The sequence below is a fragment of the Scyliorhinus canicula genome, chromosome 3 (genome assembly GCF_902713615.1).
Source record: "Scyliorhinus canicula chromosome 3, sScyCan1.1, whole genome shotgun sequence".
NCBI lineage: Eukaryota > Metazoa > Chordata > Chondrichthyes > Carcharhiniformes > Scyliorhinidae > Scyliorhinus > Scyliorhinus canicula.
In genome coordinates this window covers 63,009,446-63,025,302 of record NC_052148.1, presented here as the reverse complement: position 1 = coordinate 63,025,302, position 15,857 = coordinate 63,009,446, and the positions used below count along the sequence as shown (strand labels likewise).

General features: G+C 45.0%; 2 protein-coding genes across 4 annotated transcripts in view; one reads left to right on the top strand and one right to left on the bottom strand.

Moving 5' to 3' along the window:
* sigmar1 (sigma non-opioid intracellular receptor 1) overlaps positions 1 to 1,298 on the bottom strand; it is a 30,381-nt gene extending 29,083 nt beyond the window's left edge. Inside the window, exon 1 of the mRNA XM_038790634.1 lies at positions 952 to 1,298. Within this exon, the coding sequence (XP_038646562.1) occupies positions 952 to 1,090 (139 nt within the window). The 5' untranslated portion in view covers positions 1,091 to 1,298. The remainder of the gene's footprint in view (positions 1 to 951) is intronic.
* A 2,381-nt stretch (positions 1,299 to 3,679) lies between these two features.
* Positions 3,680 to 15,857, top strand: part of galt (galactose-1-phosphate uridylyltransferase) — an 83,351-nt gene continuing 71,173 nt past the window's right edge. The window contains exons 1-5 of one of the 3 annotated variants that reach the window (XM_038790631.1): positions 3,680 to 3,942; positions 7,085 to 7,254; positions 9,266 to 9,341; positions 10,973 to 11,021; positions 15,212 to 15,341. In XM_038790631.1, the coding sequence (XP_038646559.1) occupies positions 3,900 to 3,942; positions 7,085 to 7,254; positions 9,266 to 9,341; positions 10,973 to 11,021; positions 15,212 to 15,341 (468 nt within the window). In that variant the 5' untranslated portion in view covers positions 3,680 to 3,899. Of the gene's footprint in view, positions 4,037 to 7,084; positions 7,255 to 9,265; positions 9,342 to 10,972; positions 11,022 to 15,211; positions 15,342 to 15,857 lie in introns of all 3 variants that reach the window. The other 2 variants (XM_038790633.1, XM_038790632.1) reach the window with 2 other exon arrangements.

Here is a 15,857-nt window from a genome sequence, read left to right as displayed (position 1 = left end):
GGGGCAGGTGGGACCTCAGTTTAACATCTCGACTAAAAAGACACTTCTTGAATACTGCGCTGGAAATTTAGCCTGGCTTTGTATACATAAGAGTCTGCAATGGGACTTAATCTCAGGGACAACAGAGCTATGAAACAAGCACTTGATCCCCAAGGACAGCACCTATCATTTTGGAATTGAGCTCTTTTGTCCACATTTGTATCAAAGTTGTAACAAAGTCTGGAGCTGAATGGCCTCTACAGAATCTAAACTGAACATTGAACAGGTTATTGCTGATATTGCATTGTCAGGGATGGATACCTGCAGTCCTCAGCTGGTGGTAAAGGCTCTGAAGAAGTCATGCCGACTGGAAAAGTTAACTGTTCCCTCTCCCCACAGATGCTGCCAGGGCTGCCTGCATTTTCTTTTTTTATTTCAGACTTCCAGCGTCCGCAATATTTTGTTGCTATTTTTTATGATGATAAAGTAGATTGGCAAAATAGTAATTGGAGTGGTCCTGATTTTTGAACTGTCAATGCAGCTTGAACAGACAGGGAACGTGGGTTTTTTATGCAGCCGCAGTCTCAGGTTTTTCATAGAATTTACACTGCCGAAGGAGGCCATTCGGCCCACCGAGTCTGCACCGGCTCTTCGAAAGAGCACCCTACCCAAACCCACACTCAGTAACCCCACCTAACACAAAGGGCAATTTTGGACACTAAGGGCAATCCACCTAATCTGCACAGCTTTGGACTGTGGGGGGAAACCGGAGCATCCGGAGGAAACCCACGCACACACGGGGAGAAACGTGCAGACTCCGTACAGACAGTGACCCAGCAGGGAATCGAACCTGGGATCCTGGCGCTGTGAAGCAATTGTGCAAAGCACTGTGCTACCGTCTCTCTCTCTCTCTCTCTCTCACACACACCCACAGCTTGCTGCGTGCAGTCAGCAGCTTTATTAATAACATACCTGAATACTGCTTCGCCAGCTTGGCCACTTCTTCCTGGCTGAACACGTGCTGCTTGCTGCTGAGCCACGCGCGGAACATCCAGACCCCTAGCACGGCCAGGGTCACCAGAGCAACGGTGCGGCACATCGCGAGCTTCATGGTCAGCGGGGCGCCCCGGACAACACAGCGGGGTCGGAGAGCGGGGCGCCTCGGACAGCTGTTGACACACTACACCCGGCCCGACTCTGTGCACAGACTTTGCGATCCGCCCACCAGCTGCATAAGAGTTTCCTCTTCTCGTCACCCCCACCCTTAACCAACCAACCGACCGACCAAATAGCCTACTGCCCAAGGCGCAGTCTCACCCGCCGGAAGTCCCGCCCTCTTTCCCTGACGGACCGCGCAATCCACCAATTGGATCCCGAGGCTTCCCTAACTGCCCCGCCCCCTCCCCGCCCAATCAACGCGGTAGATAGTCCGGGAGCGGAACCAGGGGGTTGATCATGAGGCCGACTGCAAGCTATTCCGAGATTCTCTCATCACAAAGAGCGCAACTAGGCTTGACGATAATTATTTCAAGCACCATCCGTTTCAGGGCAAGCATGAATGTTCTACTGCTTGGAGCTGTAAAACTTAACTCAACTGTTGCAGAGTTCAGCCGGTTGCTTCCTATCCTGTACATCTATCACCCCCACTGATCTCAAAGAAAAGCGAAATTCTGCAGATCCTGGAAATCTAAAATGAAAACAAAAAAAATGCTGGAAATGTTTCAGTCTCCTTATTATGGAAGACTGGCCATACAACCTAAGATGTGCATTGAGATTCTCGAGAAGTCCTGAAGTGTTGACCCCTGTAGGAATTACTCTTGAAGATCAACTTTTGATGGATCATGTGTCAGATTCAAGCCCAAAATGAGATGCAATGCCTTTTCTTGTCATCTTAGATTGTGTGTCTCTCTTGTGGAGACCTTGCATTGGATTCAATTTCAATTGGTTTGGGGAGCAAACAATGAGATGGACTAAAATCTGCGCAGTGGCTTTGTAACTTTAAGATCAAGATAAAATTTATTACAAAAAATATCCTTCTCCCCAAGAACCTCTGCAAATGTTTCCGACAGACTTCGAGTCAGAGACTTTGGATATGTTTGATGTACTGAGCTGAATACTCAGCATTCCACCCCATGCATTACTACGCCCAAGCATCACCTTTGGTCCCCTGACCACCTAGATATCCCCCTCAACCCCCAATTACCATTCATCCACCTAGCTACCACATCCTCCATCTGCCATCTCATTCACCTGCCACCCTACCCATCGACCATCTCATCCACCTACTGCCTCACCACCCTACCCACTCACACACTTAGCTCACCCACCTGGATATGATTGAATATTTCAAGACGCTGTAGTCATCATCCAAATGCCATTTCATTCAAACTTTCCCCCTGTCTCAACACTGCTCCACACTTCTTGCCAGGTCTTCGAAGCCCAGCTTTAACAGAAATTCCACTGGGACGGCAGGGTGGCCGTTGTTAGCACTGTTGCCTCACAGCACCAGAGACCCGGGTTCGATTTCAGCCTCGGGTGACTGTCTCTGTGGAGTTTGCACGTTCTCCTCTTGTCTGCGTGGGTTTCCTCTGGGTGCTTAGGTTTCCTCCCACAGTCCAAAGATGTGCAGGTTAGGTAGGCGAAGATTGGCCGTGATCAATGTACGGGGTTGCCGGGGAGTAGGCCAAGGTAGGGTGCTCTTTCGGAGGGTCGGTGCAGACTCGATGGACCGAACGGCCTCGTGCACTGTAGGATTTCTGTCCTTTCTATTGTTGCACTCACCTCGTCATCCATTCACTCACATTTTACACTGGGTTCTTAAACGTACTATGCTACAGCCAGTGTCCTAAAAAGGGGAATGTCCTGCCCAAACCCCACTCCACAGCGCTGTGACAAACTCTAAGAGGAACTCTGCACTCTGCATAAAGCCAGACTTCGAAGACTCATCAAGAAATGTAGAGCAGTGTTGAGGCGGGAAGGTCATAGACCGGAAATGTTAACTCTGTTTGTTCCCCCACAGATGATGCCACTACACATGTTGATTATTTCCAGCACAGTTTTGTTTTTAATTTAAAATAATCAGCTTTTAGTTTTCAACCCCTATGGTTTTACTCATTCCTACCTTTTCAGTCATAGCAGACTGAAAAGGTAGGAATGAGTAAAACCATTTTTCAGTAAAAAAAAAGTTGGTCTTAATTTTAGAACTTCTAATTGAGCTGTCTTTGTGGGAGAGAGTACTACATGTCTCCCACTCTTTGCAATGAAAAGTCTTTCCTAATTTATTTTCTGAATGTCCCGTGGCCTAGAATTCCCAGCCAGCTAAGTTTTTTGTCTTATATCTACGCTAATTCCTTTCAGAATCCTGAAAACCTCAAAATAAAATCATTCCACCTTTCCTCATGATCCAATCCTTGGATTTTTGATTGCATTCTGATGTATCTCCCAGACGAATTAATATATTCTCTCTAAGGCGTGGGCGACAAGAACTGTGCAAAGTATTCCAGATGTACACCAGGGATAGACCACATCTGTAACTCTATCTCTATACTCTGGCCCTCTAATTCTAAAGGCTATCAGCTCATTAACTTTATTGATTTTTTTTTAACAACCTCGACTTTTAGATTTTAGTCATTTGTGTACATGGGGAGTAAAAGTAAAGAGGGTTGAGATCCGATTTATTAAGGGTTTAGTTATGGTTGGCCTGATCAGTAGGTGAAAAAAAATCACCCTGGGAAGTAGGTTTAAAAGTCTTTATGACAAAAGCTGGAGACGAGTTCCTTTTGCATAGTTTTTTAAACAATCGTTACCATTGCTTGCAATGAAACGAATTCCATAAATATCACACGAATCTGGCTCTGCGGTAACCGATCTCCAGAGAATCTGCAGGGGAGGGGTCGGTGATTGACAGTGTAAGAATTCGTATGGAGCCTCACGTCACTAGCAAGGAGCTTTTCGAGCCCAGTGGTAACTTACATAAAGATTTACTTACTCTACTGGAAAAGCAGAAGCTGCCATTATGCAGAGATGAGTTATTTCTGCTGTGACCAATTTATTTGGGGTTTGTGTTGCTTGTGCTTTTTCCAGTTTAGCCTGTTTACTTGGAACTTTTGTTTGCTGATTTGGATGTAAAATTTGCTGTAGCAAAAAGCATCACGTTTACTTAACCCTTGAACACAGTTACGTTTTTAACATTTTTGTGTGCCAAGTTTCTGGAAGCTGACAACAGGCACCTGGGTCCCAATGAGGAGAGCATCTCCCTAACCAATCTAAAGGCTTGTTAAATAAAAAGTACCAGGGTTGAGAAAGTGGTGTTAATTTTAGAATGGGTTGATTTTGTGTTAAAAGCGAGGAACAGAAAGAGGAACAAAGAAAGTGGAAAGTAAAATTAGATTAAGAAAGATAAAATAAAGAGACAGGGAAAGTTAAAAAATAAGGTGCTGAATTTAAAAGCGGAAAGAATGAGACCTTACATTTCACTGTTGCACAATTGGATAAGGTAATGCACGAACACGTCCCCCCCCCCCCCCCCCCCAACTTGAGTAGCTTTGTTTAAAGGGAGCTAACAGGACAATAAGCCAAAATACGAAAGTTTGTAACGTGGAGTGTCAAGAACGGATATCGCGAATATTAAAGTCGATCAACCCCTTCCCCTATTTCAATGATATGATTAATATGCTCTATGCTGAAAGAAACCATTTGCAAGTGCCTGATATGTGATTGTGTTACACAATGTGGCTCAAGAATGTCAAGAATCTGTTCATGTTCCATCCCCCATGCTCTGCCGTTCTGTCGTCTGTCCCCTCTCACCATAGCCCAGTTAATTTGCATAAATCGGTTAATATCTTTGAGATGTGACAGCCCTGTTGCATTACTTTTTAATTTACTGATCATGCAAGCTCAATATTACGAGGGATATAATGTGTGTTTTAAGATAACTTTGTAGAGTTTCCAACCCATCCCCTACCACTGCTGTAACTGTTGAATTTATGATTGTCCTACTAGTTTTCAACGTTATTTGCTACACTGGGATTCCTGAGCAGAATGCAGAATTTCACTCAACCATGCCAGTCTATTGTTCTGACACTTCTGAATTTGATAAGTCAACTCCAATGTTGCCACTTGTGACACAAATAAAGATTATTGTAAGAGATTATTAGAACTCTCTGTCTTAATTTGATTTATTGTCACGTGTACTGAGGTACAGTGAAAAGTATTGTTCTGCGTACAGTCCAGACAGATCATTCCATACATGAGAAAACATAGGATATACATAAATATACAATGTAAATGCATAGACCCAGGTATCGAGTGAAGCATACGGAGTGCACTACTACTCAATAGAGAAAATGTGTGAAGAGATCAGTTCGGTCTATAAAAGGGTAATTCAGGATTCTGGAAACAGTGGGGAAGAAGTTGTTTTTGAACCTGTTAGTGCCTGTTCTCAGACTTTTGTATCTCCTGCCCTATGGAAGAGGTTGAAAGAGAATAATCCGGGTGGGAGGGATCTTTGATTATGCTGCCCGCTTTCCCAAGGCAGTGGGAGGTGTAGACAGTCAGTAGACGGGGGCGAGTTCGTATGATGGACCGGGCTGTGTTCATGTCTCTGAAGTTTCTTGCGGATTTGGGCCGAGCAGTTGCCAAACCAGGCTGTGATGCAACCAGATAGGATGCTTTCCATGGTGCATCTGTAAAAAGTTGGTAAAAGTCCATGTGGAAATGCCCCATATCCTTAGTTTCCTGCGGAAGTTCTGTTGTGCTTTCTCATCAAACCTAGGTGAACTTATTAACAACCCTCTAGTATCATTTAGCAAGAGTGATCTGTTGCAGTCAGAATATATTATAAGAGGGGAAAGTCCTGTAGTTACAGCAACGACAATTAAAAATTACACAGTGCCTTTAACATAGTAAAACGTCTCGAGGGCACTTCAGAGGAGTGATTATCCAATATAATTTCTCTGCAAACCACATAAAGAGATGTGACTAGAACATATCGCCAGTTGCTTAGTTAAAGAGATCAGTTTGAAGGTGCACCTTGAAGGTAGAGAGGCAAAGAGGTAAAGAAGTTTAGGGAGGGAACACCAGAACTTAAGGCCTAGACAACTGGAGGCATGGCCATCAATGGTGAAGTGATTATATTTGAGAATGTGCAAAGGACCAGAACTGAAGAGTGCTGAGACCTTACAAAGACTGGAGGGCTGGAGGAAGTTACAGAGAAAGGGAGAGATGAGGCAATGAAGGGATTTGAAAGTGAGCATGAAAGCAGGGGCCAACCTACCTCAGCAAACAAACGAAAGTGAAAATGCTGGAAAATCTCAGCAAGCCTGGCAGCATCTGTAGGTAGAGAAAAGAGCTAACGTTTCGAGTCCGATGACTGTCAAAGCTTTGACAAAGGGTGATGTGCAGTGTGAGTTAGGGTACAGGCAGCAAAGCTTTTGTTCAGCTGACATTTATGAAGAGAACAAGCTGGAAAGTCAGCAAGGAGAGCATTCAGATAGTCATGTCTAAAGGTAACAAAGCATAGATAGGCACTTCAGCAGCAGATGAGCTGGGTGGGGTGGAGATGGACTACATTAGAGGTGGAAGTTGCAGGTATAGTGATGGAGAGGAAAAAGGATCAGAAACTAAGTTCAGGGTCAAACAGTCACCTCCATATTCTACCTGAAAAGAACATCCATCACTACTAACTACTCCGAGAGAAAAGTTAAAATTCTTACAAAATCTACAACTAAACTGAATGTGATTAGGCCAAAGCTAAAATTAATTCCCGGTATAAAACACTAATCACAAGTTTTGGAACTGATATTGAAAAGTAAAATAGGTGAACAAACGCTTCTGACTTGAGCAACAGTTGGTTCTTATTTTGTGTTTCTTGTGACTCTAACCGTAGCAGAAGTAAAAGAACAATTCTAAAACTTTTGTAGAATGTGAAACTAAAAAATGTGAACAAACGACTACCAGTAACATTTTTACTACGGAATTAATATTAAAAATAAAATTATTAGCAGCATTCTGAAAGCACTGGCCGTGCAATAATAATTAGTTGTCAGCAAGGAGAAATAAATAAATAATGTAGTTATCACCATTTTCAATTTGTTTCTAAAACAAGAACACCAGCACATCCGCTACAATCCTCTCCGTGATGAGTGGATCCTGGTCTCTGCTCACCGGATGAAACGTCCTTGGAAGGGACAGGTTGAGAAACCCACAGAGGTGAACATTGCACGTCATGATCCCACTAACCCTCTCTGTCCTGGAGCAACAAGGGCAAATGGAGAGGTAATGTATAGATGGCGCGCATATGATATTTAAATTAGTGTTAGTAGTTAATAAACTTGGTTGAGATGAACCCTAGTACCTGACATGCTTTTCATGTTTTCCACATTGAAGTATCGGTCATAGAGCAGGATTAGGTCCTTGGTCACTATGACTGCCGTCCTGCCTCTTTGAAATTAGTTTACATAGGACTATTATTTCAACAGGTAGTCTGGAAGTTATTATAATTGTTTCCTGGGGGCAGCACGGTGGCGCAGTGGTTAGCACTGCTGCCTCACGGCGCCGGGGTCCCAGGTTCGATCCCGGCTCTGGGTCACTGTCCATGTGCAGTTTTCACATTCTCCCCGTATTTGCATGGGTTTCGCCCCCACAACCCAAAGATGTGCAGGGTAGGTGGATTGGCCACGCTAAATTGCCCCTTAATTGGAAAAAATAATAATTGGGTACTCTAAATTTAAAAGATAAAAACAATAATTGTTTCCACTGCTGCGATTGAGTGGACTGTTACAGTGATGGCAAATTGACCACGGAAGACCCCCCTCCATAAGCATCAGGGCATCCGTCCCCAGACCAGCCCCCCAACCCCGCACTGGGTCATGTCCTCTTTGTTTCCTCACCCCACGCGTAAGAGGAACCCCCCCCAGTGGGGCTTCCCAGAGGGCATATCCCTCACCACCTGGGGCTATACTTAGCTGTGTGCCCCCAGAGTGCTGATCACGACTGGTTTTCACTTTTGAAAAGCAGTAGTGATTCATGCCGGCATGACGTCATGCCGGCTGAGTGGGGCGGTATAGTGAGAGCTGAAGTAGTAGCGTTAAGTTCTACAATTACATTCAAATTTATGATAAAATATGCTAACCAGGCCCGCACCTTTCCTGCACGTGACCTGATCGCATCGTCGGAGGGGGGGAGGGGCACAGGGATCATTGCAGGGCAGCACGGTAACATAATGTAAGCACAATTGCTTCACAGCTCGAGGATCCCAGGTTTGATTCCCGGCTTGGGTCACTGTCTGTGCAGAGTCTGCATGTTCTCCCCGTGTCTGCGTGGGTTTAGGTTTCCTCCCACAAGTCCCGAATAATGTGCTGTTAGGTGAATTGGACATTCACGAACAGGCGCTGGAGTGTGGCGACTAGGGGATTTTCACAGTAAGTGCAGTGTTAATGTAAGCCTACTTGTGATAATACTTGTGATAATAATTATTATTATTCTTTAGGTGTGACTTCTTTCTTTCCTTGCCTTGCCCTCCCTTGCTGGGTTACAGGGATAGGGTAGAAACGTGGGCTTGATTTTTGTGCTCTTTGTAAGGGCCGGTGCAGACTTGATGGGCCGAATGGCCTCCTTCTGCACTGTAAATTCTATGATTACCAACCAAAATCTCGGCAGCACAAATTCCGTATTGGGCTTCTTGTGAGATTCGAGGGAAATAGCCCGTGGCTAGACTCAGTGTCTGGTCGAGAGATCTGGCATCGAGAGGCAGAGATTGGTGGGAATTATTGAGATTCACACCCTTGTCCTTGCTGCTGCTCTCCCCCCCCCCCCCCCCCCCCCCCCCCCCCCCCCCCCACCTTGCAAGAACTGCAACCCATAATTCCCCTCCCCCATCACCACCTGTGGCTTAGGTGCCTTGCTGATCTTGGGCCTGGGCTTTGTGCATTACCAGCCACATTTGTCAATGGCAGTGCCAAGCATTGAAGGACTGCTGGCCTGGATTGGATTGCAGCCCAAGGCAGGCAGGACTTTCTTAAACATTCGTACATTTGTGTGATTAACTTTACAAGATTTTTTTCAAAGCTTCAAACGTTTACAGAAATAGAACTCTCAGTAATTCCTGTAACTGCTATCACTCTATTTAATGTTGCATGGTGACACAGCTCCTCTAAATCATATCGTCTGATGGAAGGTTTGCATTTGACCTCCCAAAGGAAACATTCATTATAAAGTTGATCATTTGAATGATGCTTAATGTAGATATGTCAGAGAATAATTTCTTGTTTCATTTCACATTGTAAAGGTGAACTCAGAGTACGAAAGTACTTATGTGTTTGATAATGACTTCCCAAGCCTACAACCAGATGCTCCAGACCCAGGTACTTCAAACTCCATCTTATTCTCACCTACTGTAATGTTTCTAAAATCTTTCTATGGTTTAAATGATTTTGTATTTGCATTTGGAATTTTATTGTTAATCACCTGGAGGTGTTTTCTCACATTACCATATATCTTTGTGTTGTTAGGTAGATCACAGCTCTCCCAGCAATAAACACGAGCCCTGATTTCTCAGTGCCAGACCAAAGAATAGTTCTCACCTCCATCCTAGCGTTAGTTGCGGAATACAATGCTAATGGCCTGCCATGTTTTCCACGTGTACAGCTACAGAATCCAAACGTTGCTCCTCGTCCTCCATCCTAACATTGGTCGCTCTCCATCTGAATCCAGTCCCAATCATCAGCCTTGTTGCCCCAGTTTTCTGATTTACCAGTACTGGTGGATAATACAGCTCAATGTTCAGTTTCAAACTGGTCAAGGTCTTGCTCAGTTCTTCCTGCATTTTCCATTGGATCTTAGATCGAAGGTCCCTCCAAGCTCCTCTTCTCAAAGTCTCCCTTATAATCTCAGATTCTGACAGCCTGCCATCCTTGATCAACAACAATCGGCAAAATAATTGCTTCCGAGCTCTGACTCGGGTTTCAGGTCTTCTTTGTAGGAGATAAGAGGGAAAGGGGCACAGTCAGAGAGAGAGAAAGAACGGAATATCTTACATTGATATCACTAGCTGGATTCTTCACCGCCCGGCGCCAGTAGCAGTTTCCAATGCAGTGGATAATCCAGCGTCATCAGCGCCAATCCCATTCAGATGCTCCAGACACCTGCTGGCGGCGGTATCGAGATCTGCAGCCCGTGCCAATGGGAAGATGCAAATGCTTTTCTGCAAAGTAAAAGAGGAAGTGAGAGCACTTCACTGCTTTTGATGTAGTCCAAGAGCTATCAATCATAGCTGGATGTTTAGAAACATGGCGGTTAGTTTCACAGCTGGGTACTTGAAATCCATTGAAGGGTGAAGGGAATTGAAATTAAACAATCTGGACAGCTGGCTGCATGCAAGATGTCAATCACAGTCTAGTAAAACCAATTTCACATTGATGTGAGTCAAAAAGTCTTGCAGATCAAAGATCTGGGGGGGGGGGGAGGGGGGGAATGGGGGGGGGGGGATGGGGGGGGGGGTTAAACACAGCTGATGTGGATTTTGCTTTTTGGGAATTTACAACTGCTGCTTTCTCTGCCTGAACCAGCAGGTGTAGGGCACAGGTGAGTTTTAAAGCAGTGATGCTTTCACTGTTTCTGTCTGGACTGCTCTCTAGCTTCCAGGCAGCGGGCCTCTGTAATAGGGAGGACGTCTCTGATGGGGGTCTCTCTTATCGGAGGGGTCTCTGGTGGAGGTCTCTGTAATGGGTGGGTCTTTGGTGGGGGGTCTCTGGTGGGGGTCTCTGTAATGGGTGGGCCTCTGGTGGGGATCTCTAATGGGTGGGTCTCTGGTGGGGGTCTCTCTAATGGGTGGGTCTCTGGTGAGGGTCTCTCTAATGAGTGGGTCTCTGGTGGGGGTCTATGTAATGGGTGGGTCACAATGTTATTAAAGTAATCTAAATACTCAATATAAATGATTTCCTTGGATTCTGCTCCTTTCTTTTAAATAATACCTTACTTTCTTTTAAACCCATAGGTCTCAGTGAGCACCCGCTGTTTCAAACAAAAGCTGCTAGAGGAGTTTGGTAAATACCTATTCTATGAGAATCTATAAAGTGGAGATGCTGTGAATATATATAGTATCAATGTAAAATTTGTGTCTTTGACTGTTTTAGCTTCTTTTAAACAAGGTAGTTGTGTTTTGAATTAGTGGACAAAAAGGATAGAGAATGACAGAGAATTCTCCAGAAGGTTCCCTCTGTACATCATGGAACATAGTTGACAACCAATCTGACTTCAGTTACTGAATTGTTAGTGTCAGTTATTGAACTGTAAAACATCCTTGATTCTTTTGTAATGAAGATCAGCATTTTTGTACCATGAATTTGAAGCATGTCCATTTATGGACGACACGATAGCACAATGGTTAGCACTGTTGCTTCTCAGCTCCAGGATTCCAGGTTCGATTACCGGTTTGGGTGAGTGTCTGCACATTCCCCTGAGTCTGCGTGGGTTTCCTCCGGGTGCTCCAGTTTCCTCCCACAAGTCCCGAAAGACGTGCTCTTAGGTGAATTGGACATTCACGAACAGACGCCAGAGTGTGGCGAGTAGGGGATTTTCACAGTAACTTCATTGCAGTGTTAATGTAAGCCTATTTGTGACAATAATAAAGATTATTATTATTCTTTAGGTGTGACTTCTTTCTTTCCATGCTTCGCCCTCCATTGCCTTTCCTTACCTTGCCCTCCCTTGCTTTGCCTTCCTTCCTTCTGTCCGTCCGACCTTCAGTCATCACTTGATATGGACCTGAGATCCACATTCTCACCGCTTTGAGTGAGGGCGTGTCTTCTGAATTCCATTCCAGATTTACCAATGACCATTGTATGTTTATGGCTAGTAGCACCTCCCCTCCTCAGCCATCCCGAGGAGCTCACACATGGAAAAATCCTTTTCTAATACTTCCTTAGCAAAGACCTTCAGAAAATTAAGGACCTCTTTCAGCCCATCTCTCAGCTTTTCTCTGTCCTAGAGAAAAGGGCAATGCCTATACAGTGACAGGAATTCTTCAGCACTTTGGATTCTCTGTTTCTGCCAGAAATTAATCCCTACCTGCGGGTTTCCCGGTGACGTGGGATGGCTTCATTGGGAAATCCCGTTGACAAGCGGTGATAGTATAGAATCCCACCGCCAGCGGATGGCACACCACTGAGAAAGACGTGGCTGTGGAACTGGAGAAACTCACCCAGTCTTTCCTAACAGTTGTATTCCCTTAATTCTGGTACTATGCATGTAAATCTTGCTTGTATTTTGCCCAATCCTCCTATGTCCCTTTTATAGTATGGTGACCAGACAGTGGACAGTGCTCATGAGAGTGCTCTCTATATATGTTTAATCCAACCTCTCTGCTTTTGGAGTAGTTTATGAATAAAGAACATAACAGCACAGGAACAGGCCCTTCGGCCCACCAAGCCTGCGCCGATCCAGACTACTTATTGCCCAAACGATCTGTATCCCTCCATTCCCCGGCCGTTCATGTATCTATCAAGATACATCTTAAACGTTGCTATCGTGCCTGCCTCCACCACCTCAATTGGCAACGTGTTCCAGGCACTCACCACCATCTGCGTGAAAAACTTTCCTTGCACATCTCCCCAAAACTTTCCCCCTCTTACCTTGAACCCATACTGGACCACCCTTGTAATTGAGTCTTCCATCCTGGGAAAAAGCTTCTGACTATTCACCCTGTCCATACCTCTCATAATTTTGTAGAACTCAATCAGGTCTCCCCTCAGTCTCCGTCTTTACAACAAAAACAATTCTCTCATCATGGCTAACACCCTTCGGACCAGGCAGCATCCTGGTAAACCTTCTTTGCACTCTCTCCAAAGCATCCACATCCTTCTGGTAGTTTACCAACCAGAACTGCACGCAATATTTCAAATGTGGCCTAACATGACCTACCAACTCTTGTACTCAATGCCCTGGTGGATGAAGGCAAACATGCCAAATACCTAATCTAGCTATTGCGCTGGAAGTTGGGGTCCTTGAGGTTGCAAATCTGATCTTTTTGTCTGTTAACATGTTAATCAGTTAATGGTAACAAACTCCCTCTTGCCCCAAATTCTTAGGTACACACACAATAATCCCACCTCTGCCATCCCCAGGTTGTTTGTGACATGGTATTGTGGGGGGAGGTTGGGTTAAGGAAGAAATGTCTGGGCATCATAGTGTCGGACAGGCACGATAAATCAACAGGTTTTTCCTACCCAAAAATGCCATCATTGCACCACCTTTAAAACATCCTCCCGCCAAATAAAATCCAACATCTCTTTGTTCTTTGAGTCCTTTAAAAGTGTTGTCAAATGTGTTTCTGCAACTCAGTTTCTGCAAGATCAGATTTGCAACCTCAAGGACCCCACCTTCCAGCGCAATAGCTAGATTGTTACAAAGCAGTTCCTTCCCTCCCAACAGCCTTAAAACAGGCCTAACTAAAGTCATAAGGAACTGTAACTGGTACATCCCTCCTCAACCTTTGACATTGTTGACCCCACCGGCTTCTACTGGCACCTGCAATCCTTAGGACTGACCTTAATTGGTTCCAAACTAATTCTCTGGAGAACATCTCTTGCAATGGCTTTCCTGCCAACTCTTCTTCATCATGGCAGAGTCCTTTAAAGATCTGGGGCGGGATTCTCCGTCCCGCTGTACCAGATTTCTGGTGCGGTGCGCCCCCGGGATTCTCCGTCTCGCCAGCCGGCCCACAGAGTTTCCCATTATGGGCAGCCCCACGCAGTCAGGAAATCCTCGGGCTGCTGGTGCAACGGAGAATCCCGACAGCGGAGAATCCAGCCCCTGTTCTTTGTTGCTCTTCATCCTCTTCTACATGCTGTCCAGCAACATGCCACATCGTTTGAAAACATGGGGTCAGCTTCCTCGCATATGCCAGCTTTCAAATGCATGCCAGTTATGTCCAGCTGGACCACCCATACTTCCTCCTATGCTGCCAGACTAGATGCCAATAATTGTCACCTTCCTCCCCTTGTGCGGCATGGTAGCACAGTGGTTAGCACTATCATTTCACAGCGCCAGGGTTCCAGGTTCAATTCCCAGCTTGGGTCACTATCTGTGCGGAGTCTGCACGTTCTCCCCGTGTCTGCGCGGGTTTCCTCCGGGTGCTGCGGTTTCCTCCCACAAGTCCCAAAAGACGTGCTGTTAGGTAGTTTGGACATTCTGAATTCTCCCTCTGTGTACCCGAACAAACGCCGGAATGTGGTGGCTAGGGTCTTTTCACAGTAACTTCATTGCAGTGTTAATGTAAGCCTACTTGTGACAATAAAGATTATTATTATAAGACCTTTAAAACATAAAATAGAAGTAGGAGCAGTAGTAGACCATTGGGCCCTCAAGCCTGCTCTACCATTCAATTCAATGAGATAATGGCTGATCTGATTGCTGTCTTAATTTCACTTTCCTGCCTGACACCCCTCCCCCGCCTCGCTCCCCCCTCCAGCCTTGATTCCTTTACTGATCCACTATCTCTTCCAACTCTTCTTTTAAGATCCGAAGATGCAGGCCATCTGATCTGCCGGACTGGGAAAGTGGGGGAGTTAAAGACGGTATTAAATAGAAAAAAGCTTAACAGTGCCACAAAGGTTAATGGCTGGTCAGCAGATTGGAAAATGTTCAGAAAAAAATTAAGGATTTAATCAAATTCCTGATATTCACTCCTGGTGGGAGAACTCATTATAGGGAGTATGGATTTGTAAAATTGCCCCTTTTGTTGACAAATGTTATTTGTTCACAGGACGAGAACATTGCTGATAAGACCCACATTTGTTGCCCACCCTTAATCACCCCTGAGATGGTGGTAGTGGACTGCCTTCTGGAACCACTGCAGATAATGTGGTGTAGGTACCACCCACAATGCTGTTAGGAATGATTTTGACCTAGTGACAGTGCTGGAACAGCGATATAGTTCCAAGTCAGAATGGTGTGTGGTCTATAGAGGAGCTTGCAGGTGGTAGTGCTCCCATGTGTCCGCTGCCCTGACCATTCTAGGTGATAGAAGTCATGAAATTGGAAGGTGCCTTTTGAAGGAGCCTTAGCTTATCCTTCAGCAATTTCAGGATATCGCAGAAGTGAACTGTTAGACGCCCAATTCGGCCTGGTATTGCAATAATTGTCTTGCAGTAATTAAGTGCTGCACATTACAGGGATGGTACAGTTCTTTAATTATAGTTTTGTGTCCCGTACTCAGTTGCATATTCTCTTTCAGTAAGGTCATGTGCTTCCATCCACATTCCGACATCACCCTGCCGTTGATGTCCATTCCAGAAATCAGAGCCGTGATTGACAAGTGGGCGGAACTCATGGTAGAACTAGGATCAAAATATCAATGGGTACAGGTGAGCAGAGGCAGAAAGCCATTAATTTCACTGTTTTAAGTAAATATGCAGCAGGCGTCACGGTGGCGCAATGGTGGATTGGCCATGCGAAATTGCCCCTTAAATGGAAAAAAAGATTTGAGTACTCCTAAATTTATTTTAAGAAAATATGTAGATATGCCAGTGTTCTTCTGCACCCCTTTTAATGTGTTTCTCCATTCTTGTTTCATGTACTGTTTTCCCCCGAGCAACAGAATGATTGTTCAGTTAAGAACCTCCATCGTCTCTATCTCGCCTCCTTTTAAGAAACTCCTGAAAGCCTGCATGTTTGATCAAGTTTTTGGCTACCTATCCTAAGATTTCCTTGCAAAGCTCTATGTCAAAATTTTGTTTGATACCGCTCCTGTAAAGCGACTGTGACAGTTACTCTGTTCAATGCGCTATGCAAGTAGAAATTCTTGCTGTTCAAACTTTCAACAGGCTTGACACCTTGTCAATCTGATGGTGGAAAGAAAATTACAATGCAAGCAAGCTTTT